We start from the raw sequence: 11,121 nt of genomic DNA on the forward strand, positions 1-11,121 counted from the left end.
CAGTGAACGGTAAGCTCCAATTCAAAATCAGGCAAATAAACTGGTACAAAGAGAAATAAGTTAGACATATGTTGTAGCATAAGATTACAGTGAAGAAATTGTAAAGCAATATCTTCTGACGATCATTGCAGAATTTCTATCATTCCTAAACAATAAGATACTGATGGATATTTTTGTAAAAATCTCGTATGAAAAGGGGAATCAACATCAAGATGTTCTTCCTATGCTTGAACAGCAAGCTCCTTGTTGGTTTATGCATCAAGAGGCAATAAGCTTCAAAGAGTGAACAAATACACCAATATATCAGAGGTCATATTCCAGGGAATAGCTTAATAAAAAACATTTGAAAGTTATAAAAGCAAAATTCAATGGTATGACTGAGCAGCTTGCTATGGTTGATTGGAGACAATCTTCAGGACATGAAAGCAAAAGTTACAGAGAGTTTGTGACATTGTTGACACCGTTGCTTACCTTTTATGCTTTGAACAAAAAAAAAGGAGTAGCTGCTATATATTTTGCTTTGTTCTGTTTATCATATGGATAATGTTACAAATGAGTCGTACACATTTGAAAATTTTATTTACATCATGGCACTCTGCAATTATTGCCGAGACTATTTATCAATGGTGCTTGGCTGAAACGAGAACACACAACAGAGTGCACAACTGGAACCGAGAATACAATGAAATGGAATGGAAGGAATTTATATAGACAGAACATCCTGATGAAGAAGCATAGCCAACATCTTTCCTCTCTACTTGATCTAGGACCAGACGAAATTGCACATTGCACCACGAAAACAAAAACCAATCTCTTCCCACATAACCAATGGCCGATAGCAGCATCAATCCAAACTGTCTTTCATACACGAGAACAAGAGTATGCGAATCCATGAAAGGAGAATTGGAAACTGAACACTGACCTTGGATTGGGTTGGACTCCCCGTGAAGAACACATGACGTTCTCTCTCTCTCTCGTGTGCTTGGCCTGTGTGGGGTGGGGGGTCTCTCTCTCTCTCTCGTTCACTTGTGTGCGTGGCCTGTGTGGGGTGGGGGATGGAAGAAAGAAAACAATGAGATAGAAATGTGTTCCATCGCCGGCGAGGCACTTGTAGAGACCGTGAGGTGCCAGGGTCGCAGAGGATGCGAAAGCGCATGGAAAGGAGGATCGTCGAGGTTGCAGTTGGTAAGGACTCGGTGGTCAGAGCGGCGACACGTTAGTGGAGGTTGAGTCGATCGGGGAGGACGTGGGCAGCGGCGGAGGGGTATCTAACGGCAATGGGCGGAACGGCACAAGGGATCGATGGTGGGGCGGCATGAGCGTGATGCCTAGGGTCGGCCGGCGGCGCACTGGTGGGATGCGGCGAGTCCATAGCTGGAGGCAGCAACCTTCGGCGAGGTGCGGCTGTGGAGGTCGAGCGGCGGCCAAGGAGCAGAAGGACGGGCTGAGGATGGGGGCATGGGGCTGGGCGACAGCGCTAACCCTAACGCCACCGCGCCAGACCGTCTGCTTGTGTTGTAGGCTGGCTCACGGGGGGCTGGGCTTCGGCCCATGTGCTTGGCGAAGCGGAGGAGAGTGCTACGTACGACTGGACGACGAGCGAACGAAATACTAGGTTCGACGAAACGTAAGAGGGGAAACGGAACCCTCCGTTTGTTTTAGGTAGTAGAGATTTGATCGGTTGCACTCCCTCCGTTGATATCTATGGCGTGCTAGAGACACGCTTGAATCATTTCCCACTCCCTCTCATGTTCCCCTACTGATTCGGAGATTTCTCTTACGTACATGTTCTTCATTCCCTGTTCTTGTAGGAATGTTCTGCATACATATTTTTCTTATCATTAATAGTCTCACAGCATCATCAGTCAGGAGAGCTGGAAAAGGAATTCAGTTGGACAACTCCGTGTGTTGGATTGGGACGAACCAGTCTACAAAGCCTACACATAACATAGCCCTCATTTCTCAAACCGGGGGAACGCCCATCAGAATGAAAATCTAGGAAACAAAATTCGCTAATCAGTCGATCCGGCTAAACCTAAGATTCAGCTCACAGAAGCAAATGCGGCATGTCCTCCCGATGAGTTAGCTTTGAGTTGCCCTTGGTCAGTAGGAAGCCTCCTCAGCAACTTGTACAGGCCGAAAACATTCTTGTGCTCCCATTGGTATGGTATGAAGAACGACCGGTATAGTGCCGGCGAAAGCTCTCTGTCTAGAAACGGTAGCGACGCCAATGTCTGGAAGAGTTTGCAAAATAATTATCAGATGCAGAACTCACATTTAACGCATTGAGATAATTTAGAGTACTGATTTACCTCCCATGTTGACAGGTCGTTTCCACGAGAGGGGTAAGGCCGCCTCAGATCAAGCTCCATCAGTAAGTTGCATGCTCCAATGTCCTTCAACTGCGACCAAAAAAGAGCAAGCGTTACAGAGTATCATCAGAGGAAAAGGTATGTCGTAGAACTTCTAGGAAAGGGGAGTACATATTGCTTGTCGGAGGCCTTGTTCTTGGTATTGAAATAAGATGGAGCAGCAGTGGTGCCTCCCAGGGTTTCGTTGAAGGGAAATGGGAGAAGGCCTCTGAAACCGTCATCTATCCAGCGAACTTCGCTGATATAGGAGGGTACGAAGAATGACGAAGGATAGCGGTGCCACTCACTTCCAACACACAGAATAGATCCTGTGCAGAAACAGGTTATAGCTAGTTAGTTCAAAGAGCTTTATGCTGTCAACATATCAAGGATAATAAATTTTTACTGAAGGTTTGCTCGATGCTACATAAATATGCTTAAAAACTAACGTAACGGCTGCATTTGTGGAACTACCTCTACAATAAGGCAGCCCTATAGAATGAGGTTACAGCAAATCGTGGTAATAGATGTAACGATGAAAGCCATTTATTTCTCTGTAGTGTCTAATGCTACAGCTGACATGCCTAATAGCTGTGTATAATAGGCAGGTAAAGGCCAATACTATAAATGTTTATACAAGAGAAACCTGTTCAATGAGCATATAGTTAGGTCCTTACCAGGCCCAGTATCTTCATGATATTCTAGATGCTGATAGATTTGCAGAGGAGCACCGTATCCATTCAACATAGAGAATGTTCGGCTGTGTGAGGTGCACAAAATAAAGCCTAGGATCAAAGGCCGCAGACCCTTCGCTATCTGTCAAATATATCAGAAAATATAAAACCATCACCAGTCCCTAAAACACATAAGTGCGATAAAGGATGCCAAGCTAACCTTCTCAAAAATTGACTGCTCATTTGCATATTTGTCGTGGAAAAAGTAAGGAAAGCTGTCAATAACAGAAGCTGCTGCTACACATATCAATGGATAAATTGGATAGAGAAACCTGCACAAACAGATTGAGGAAAGGGTGTGGTTTTAGTTTCTATAGCTTTCATGCATGGAGTAGCATTAACCAGCAGGATTAGAAGAATATAAAGGACAGACCCAGTGCATAGAAGCTCCCACACAAGGTGGGGTCTGGGGAGGGATTATAAGAACCTAGTCTTACCCCTGCAAAGTGCAATGCAGAGAGGCTGGTTCGAACCCAGGACCTCTTGGCACAAGTGGGGAGGACTTCACCACTGCGCCAGGCCTGCCCTCGGATTAGAAGAATATATTAAATTTTTTTTGTTCATATAGTTACTTTTAGACAGCGCAAACAGGGTGTCATTCCTGTAGATCAAAAACAATGACGACAAGAATATACAGAAAACCAGTGGTTCTTCTAAACAATTATACACATACCAGAAAACTCTAATCCAATAGGTTACCAGTAGCAACTAGCAAATAGTCAGAATGGTTTGCATCACATAGGACTAGATTGGTTGGTTTGGCTGACCATGGAATACATAAAATTGGTTTCATATAAGCTGCTTAAAATTAGATTTATTGAATGTTAAGTTATATTAAGGGAACTCCGCCTATGTTGTCTCAACATAGCCGGTCCCAAGCCCGGGTAAAGGAGGAGGGTTGTGATAAGCTTGGCGAGCCAACGTAAAAACTCAGCCACTCTTATGGAGATGAAACCCAAAAGATTTTCGTTGGGGCGTAACCCTCTCAGCGACGCGCCACATCGGAACCCGGGTGTGGTGGAAAATGGGCAAGGGCCGGGCCGTCACTCCTCAAGTGGCGCGCCGTATCTTGATCCGGATACGGTGGCAAGTGAGCGAGGATCGGGTTGTCGCATCCTTAGTGGCGCGCTACATCGGCGCCCGGATGTAGTGAAAAATGAGCAAGGGTCTTCGCATTTGACTCGACGAGTGCGAAGGGTAAGGAAGCTAGCCGAGCCTAGGAGGATTCGCTTAGGTAGCTGGAACGTAGGGTCTCTGACAGGGAAGCTTCGGGAGCTAGTTGATGCAGCGGTGAGGAGAGGTGTTGATATCCTTTGCGTCCAAAAAACCAAATGGAGAGGACAGAAGGCGAAGGAGGTGGAGGATACCGGCTTCAAGCTGTGGTACACGGGGACGGCTGCAAACAGAAATGGCGTAGGCATCTTGATCAACAAGAGCCTCAAGTATGGAGTGGTAGACGTCAAGAGACGTGGGGATCGGATTATCCTGGTCAAGCTGGTAGTTGAGGACTTGGTTCTCAATGTTATCAGCGCGTATGCCCCGCAAGTAGGCCACAATGAGAACACCAAGAGGGAGTTCTGGGAAGGCTTGGAAGACATGGTTAGGAGTGTACCGATTGGTGAGAAGCTCTTCATAGGAGGAGACCTCAATGGCCACGTGGGTACATCTAACACAGGTTTTGAAGGGGCGCATGGGGGCTTTGGCTATGGCATCAGGAATCAAGAAGGAGAAGATGTCTTAAGCTTTGCTCTAGCCTACAACATGATTGTAGCTAACACCCTCTTTAGAAAGAGAGAATCACATCTGGTGACTTTTAGTAGTGGCCAACACTCTAGCCAGATTGATTTCATCCTCTCGAGAAGAGAAGATAGGCGTGCGTGCCTAGACTGTAAGGTGATACCTGGAGAGAGTGTTGTACCCCAACATAAGTTGGTGGTTGCTGACTTCCGCTTTCGGATTCGTGTCCAGCAGGATAAGCGTGCCAAAGTCGCTAGAACTAAGTGGTGGAAGCTCAAGGGGGAGGTAGCTCAGGTGTTCAAGGAGAGGGTAATTAAGGAGGGCCCTTGGGAGGAAGGAGGGGATGCGGACAATGTGTGGATGAAGATGACGACTTGCATTCGTAAGGTGGCCTTGGAGGAGTTTGGAGTGTCCAGGGGAAGGAGAAGCGAAGATAAGGATACCTGGTGGTGGAATGATGATGTCCAGAAGGCGATTAAAGAGAAGAAAGATTGCTTCAGACGCCTATACCTGGATAGGAGTGCAGACAACATAGAGAAGTACAAGATGGCGAAGAAGGCCGCAAAGTGAGTTGTTGGTGAAGCAAGGGGTCGGGCATATGAGGACCTCTACCAACGGTTAGGCACGAAGGAAGGTGAAAGGGACATCTATAAGATGGCTAAGATCCGGGAGAGGAAGACGAGGGATATTGGCCAAGTCAAATGCATCAAGGGCGGAGCAGGCCAACTCTTGGTGAAGGACGAGGAGATTAAGCATAGATGGCGGGAGTACTTCGACAAGCTATTCAATGGGGAGAATGAGAGTTCTACCATTGAACTGGACGACTCCTTTGATGAGACTAGCATGCGTTTTGTGCGGCGCACCAGGAGTCTGAGGTGAAGGAGGCTTTAAAAAGGATGAAAGGAGGCAAGGCGATGGGCCCTGATTGTATCCCCATTGAGGTGTGGAAAGGTCTCGGGGACATAGCGATAGTATGGCTAACCAAGCTTTTCAACCTCATTTTTCGGGCAAACAAGATGCCAGAAGAATGGAAACGGAGTATATTAGTACCAATCTTCAAGAACAAGGGGGATGTTCAGAGTTGTACTAATTACCGTGGAATTAAGCTGATGAGCCATACAATGAAGCTATGGGAGAGAGTCATTGAGCACCGCTTAAGAAGAATGACAAGCGTGACCAAAAATCAGTTTGGTTTCATGCCTGGGAGGTCGACCATGGAAGCCATTTTCTTGGTACGACAACTTATGGAGAGATATAGGGAGCAAAAGAAGGACTTGCATATGGTGTTCATTGACTTGGAGAAGGCCTATGATAAGATACCGCGGAATGTCATGTGGTGGGCCTTGGAGAAACACAAAGTTCCAGCAAAGTACATTACCCTCATCAAGGACGTGTACGATAATGTTGTGACAAGTGTTCGAACAAGTGATGTCGACACCGATGACTTCCCGATTAAGATAGGACTGCATCAGGGGTCAGCTTTGAGCCCTTATCTTTTTGCATTGGTGATGGATGAGGTCACAAGGGATATACAAGGAGATATCATATGGTGTATGCTCTTTGCGGATGATGTGGTGCTAGTCGACGATAGTCGGACGGGGGTAAATAGGAAGTTAGAGTTATGGAGACAAACCTTGGAATCGAAAGGGTTTAGGCTTAGTAGAACTAAAACCGAGTACATGATGTGCGGTTTCAGTACTACTAGGTGTGAGGAGGAGGTTAGCCTTGATGGCCAGGTGGTACCTCGGAGGGACACCTTTCGGTATTTGGGGTCAATGTTGCAGGAGGATGGGGGTATTGATGAAGATGTGAACCATCGAATCAAAGCCGGGTGGATGAAGTGGCGCCAAGCTTCTGGCATTCTCTGTGACAAGAGAGTGCCACAAAAGCTAAAAGGCAAGTTCTACAGGACGGCGGTTTGACCCGCAATGTTGTATGGCGCGGAGTGTTGGCCGACTAAAAGGCGACATGTTCAACAGTTAGGTGTGGCGGAGATGCGTATGTTGAGATGGATGTGTGGCCACACGAGGAAGGATCGAGTCCGGAATGATGATATACGAGATAGAGTTGGGGTAGCACCAATTGAGGAGAAGCTTGTCCAACATCGTCTGAGATGGTTTGGGCATATTCAGCGCAGGCCTCCAGAAGCTCCAGTGCATAGCGGACGGCTAAAGCGTGCGGAGAATGTCAAGAGAGGGCGGGGTCGACCGAATTTGACATGGGAGGAGTCCGTTAAGAGAGACCTGAAGGATTGGAGTATCGACAAAGAGCTAGCTATGGACAGGGGTGCGTGGAAGCTTGCTATCCACCCCAACTTGTTTGGGACTAAAGGCTTTGTTGTTGTTGTTGTTGTTTGTAAGTTATATTAAGGGAGTTCAAATGTAAGAGTACAACTCAACTGTGTTAATGGGTACGCATAAGAAAACCAAACAAATTGACAAATTTGGAAGCTTATAGGTTAACGCACAGTTTGGGAACACCTCACTATTGCATCTGAACTCAGGAAGATCACACTAATTGACTGCTAGTTGTTACTGCAACAGTCAACAAGCAAACAATTTGAACTGAAGGGATACAAATAACATAAATAAACTGGAAGAAAAGGCACCCCTTGATGAATCAAATAAAGCTATCTAACCATGCAAGTGATACAGGAGTATACGCTACATTGATGCAGCTTCTTTTTAGGCTTACCAATAGACTAACATAAACGACTATTTCTAGTTGTCACTTGAAGTTGATTTCCTTATATTACATGTTAAACTGATTGATAAGATTGTTTTACACTTTGATGCTTACCTTTCTTCTTTATGCGCCTGCAAAGACATGAAAGCCAGCCAAATGTAGACAGGAGAGACAACTATCAACAGATCTGGGGCATATTTCTTCCTTGCAGATAGTGCAACCCCCACGAAAAGCAGAGCCAAAACAAATGCGAAATTGAAGTTATTGAATGCATTCCTGAAGTAGAATGAAGCCCCCTCTGTTCCGTACAAGTGACTTTCACCACCACCAAGCACATTATATTTTAGAAGATTGAACACGGATGATGTCCATCTACCATAGCTGTAATAATCAGCAACAACCGAAAGGACCTAGCACAAATTTGTGATAATCAGATAAAAATGGACTTTTTCACATCGTAAAATACTGATACTGTAATGGCGTTACTTACAAGAAGGCATAGTGAAGTCAAAAGTCCAGACAGAAAAACCCTTTTAAAATGTCCCCTGAGTAATGAGTAAACAGTGACAGGGAGAAACACCAAAATCGAGAAAGGCCAGCCAAGAATTACTCCAGCAGCTGCAACAGAGACTGCACAAGCATATTTCTCTAGAAGGAAGAGTGCCGATGAAAGTGTTACAGCATACATGGAGAACGAACTTGGCAAGAAACCTGCAATACAGATTAAATAAGATAAAGTCAATGTTCTAGTTTGAATAAACATCTGCAATAGAGCTTCCATATGGACATGGTAATAGAAATTGTAAGATGAGAAACATACTGGTACTAGCAAAGAAGCAGCCACTGGTTAAGCATAGCATTGCAAGGACATAGCATGCAAGTCTCTTTCCATATCTTCTTGAAAGAGCAACTACCAGAACAGTTTCTGTTATAGTCGATAGAAGTCCAAGAAAGATTCTCACAGCGTAGAACACACGAACCTTTACAAGCACAGCAGAATAGGTCAAATGTGATTAACACTAGACAAAGATAGTGCAACTATAAGGGAATAATTAGCAGGTCTAACAAACGAGAATAAAGTACAGAGTAAAACGCTGCAAACCTTGTGTTCACCGCCAAAGATTGATGAAGCAGGACCAGCTACAAGACCATGAATGAAAAGGTACAAATATGACCTAAGAGCATGGTCGGAACTGCAAAACATACAATTATGGAGAATCAAAATCAAAGTCCTCCTATTGATGTCAATAATACAAAAAAAAAACTTATTTGCAAAAAAATACAAAAAAACTTGCAGTTAGATTTATTGTCTAATAATCTCTAGTTTCTGTACAAATACACATGAAGTCCTCTATGTATGTAGGTGTACTCAAGGAAAAATCGGATAATATTGCAGGTCACAGGTGTTAAGCTTCATGCACTAGATATGCCATTACATATCATATATCCATGGAAGAAAAATTTCAGCCACAATTGCAGATGCCTTTCCTAATTTGAAATCACTATAATACAATCTTCCGTGTGTATAAGACAAGAATATCAGCAACCTAATGCCCATCAAACTGAGGTTCCAACCCCAATGAATGCAGAGCATTGGAACCTTTGTCTAAAATTCAAATGCACCTTCCAAATGGCATATTGGCATTTTAGAATAAGCGTTGGCAGTACATGTTAGTGAAGTATCAAAACTTAATTTTAAGCTTAGGAGATGCATAATACTGCCTCCGTCCCAATATAAGCGCCGTTGATTTAGTACAACTTTAGTACAGGGTTGTACTAAATCAACGACACTTATTTTGGGACGGAGAGAGTATGGCAAGGGTTGGTAAGTCAATAAATGATGTCATCAAAATACAGTTAAATTAACCATCATTTCTTAATTTCTGAAACAAACAATGGACCATTTCTGTCACTAAACAGATATCTTCTGTGCCGTGATTTCTACATCAAACAGCATCATGATTTCTACATTACTATAAATCAACCTTGAACTAAAGTCATCAAATACAGATAAACTAATGCCGTTTCTACCGTCATGACTTCTCCATCATAACCTCTACCCGACTAAAAATCTCTATTACTTCGAATCAACATTCCACAGATATTAAGGAGGAAGCGACGATTTTTTTTCCGTAACACTGAAACCATGGAAACAATTCAACAAACCCCGGCCACATTATCACTGGAACAAAACCTAAAATTTTGCATCTTCGACCCTTCAAATCACCAGATAAAACCAAGGCACTAAGCAAGGCATATGCAGCCAGGGTAAGGAAAGTGTAAACACTAATTTGTTTGTCCACTTTGAATCCACATTTAGATGCTCGAGCTGCGAACTTGCAAACTTCACTACTTCCACCAAACCTAGAGCACCCTATTTCACAAGTGTTCTAGCTTACTAAGAAGCATAGGTGCTAGACGATCCCTTTCGGAACAGTAAACCTTCAAAATAACTGAATGAGCAAATGCATACACCCCCAAATCCCTTCAACAGTTCGATCAAACGATTCCATCAAATCCTCCTAACCATCCCCACTACACGCGACCATGGTAACCTGCAGCTGCCCCCACACCGTGAAGAAATCAGAGTAAATTATGCCGCACAGTGACGCGGATCTGTGCATCCCCACCAAAACCCACTGATGATCACTAGGCAAACCCCCAATAATAGCTCCCTCCTAACCCAAATCAGAGCACACCCATACATTCCTAAACCCCTGCCAATCCACTAGCACGAATCAAGCAACGAAACGGCCGGTACAGCTAGGGTTTAGACTAGTGGCTGTGAGGTCGGAGAGCGTACCTGTACTCCCAGGTCTGGAAGCCGGAGCGGTAGAGGAGGAAGTGGAGGGGCTCCCAGTAGTTAAACACCTCGTCGCAGTCGTGGATCAGGTTGGAGGACGCGCTCATGTGCCGGAGGAGCCCGAGGGCCAGGAACGGGAGGAACCACCGGATGCCCTCCTCCACCTCCTCGCCGTCGGTGCGCCGCCTCCTCTCCTTGGCCTCCTTGGAGTACCCGTCGTCGGTTAGCGGCGACGCCGCCGTGGGCCGCCGCTGGCGCGCCGACGAGAGAGACATGGCCGGAGCAGGGAGGCGAGGGTCGGCTCACTTGGTTCTTGTGGCCTTCGCTTCGAGACTCAGGACGGCGGAGGCAAAGGGTGAGTGTGACTAGAAGCTTCTGGATCTTTTTGCTCCTCTTTCGTCTAGTGAAAAAGGAAAAATTACAAATGGATCCCTGACTGGGTAGCTTTTTGAAATGATTCCTTCTCTCTCCCTGTTTCTTTCCATTTTCGCTTTCGGCCCTTCTTTTTAGGCTTCTTTACCAAAATAATACAGGGGCATGGGTTGAAACTTAAACCATAAGCAAAGAATAATTCCCACTTCACTGCAGATGGGGATTAAGAGCATCCACAACCGGAATTGGCAAATCCGGTCCCTTGAACGCCTGCGGACGCGTCCGGGCACGTTTGCGGGCACTGACCGGGCACCTCTTATATTTGCCCTTCTGCATCCGCGTATTTCATATCCGGCATCTTATATCCATACTACCCATGCACACGTTGATCTATCCTACGTGATCAAACGACGGACAACAAAATTGAGCTGCAAAGGAA

At 45.2% G+C, this 11,121-nt stretch overlaps 1 protein-coding gene across 1 annotated transcript; it reads right to left on the minus strand.

Annotated features, from left to right (window-relative positions):
- Positions 1-1,814: 1,814 nt before the first annotated feature.
- On the minus strand, positions 1,815-10,666 carry LOC123069253 (dol-P-Man:Man(6)GlcNAc(2)-PP-Dol alpha-1,2-mannosyltransferase). Its single transcript, XM_044492064.1, has 10 exons — positions 10,311-10,666; positions 8,610-8,700; positions 8,328-8,487; positions 7,998-8,218; positions 7,622-7,917; positions 3,246-3,357; positions 3,029-3,167; positions 2,484-2,680; positions 2,313-2,402; positions 1,815-2,234 (listed from the first exon to the last, which is right to left on the minus strand). The coding sequence occupies exons 1-10, from the start codon at positions 10,583-10,585 to the stop codon at positions 2,043-2,045; spliced, it is 1,773 nt and encodes a 590-aa protein (XP_044347999.1). The 5' UTR covers positions 10,586-10,666; the 3' UTR covers positions 1,815-2,042.
- Positions 10,667-11,121: the final 455 nt, after the last annotated feature.

Source organism: Triticum aestivum, chromosome 3B (genome assembly GCF_018294505.1).
Source record: "Triticum aestivum cultivar Chinese Spring chromosome 3B, IWGSC CS RefSeq v2.1, whole genome shotgun sequence".
Classification (NCBI taxonomy): Eukaryota; Viridiplantae; Streptophyta; class Magnoliopsida; order Poales; family Poaceae; genus Triticum; species Triticum aestivum.

Coding starts and splice junctions, on each gene's coding strand:
- LOC123069253 (XM_044492064.1), bottom strand. CDS start 10,585: ATGTCTCTCTCGTCGGCGCGCCAGCGGCGGCCCACGGCGGCGTCGCCG. Junction 8,701..10,310: donor TTCCAGACCTGGGAGTACAG/GTACGCTCTCCG, acceptor TATGTTTTGCAG/TTCCGACCATGCTCTTAGGT. Junction 8,488..8,609: donor TCTTTGGCGGTGAACACAAG/GTTTGCAGCGTT, acceptor GTGCTTGTAAAG/GTTCGTGTGTTCTACGCTGT.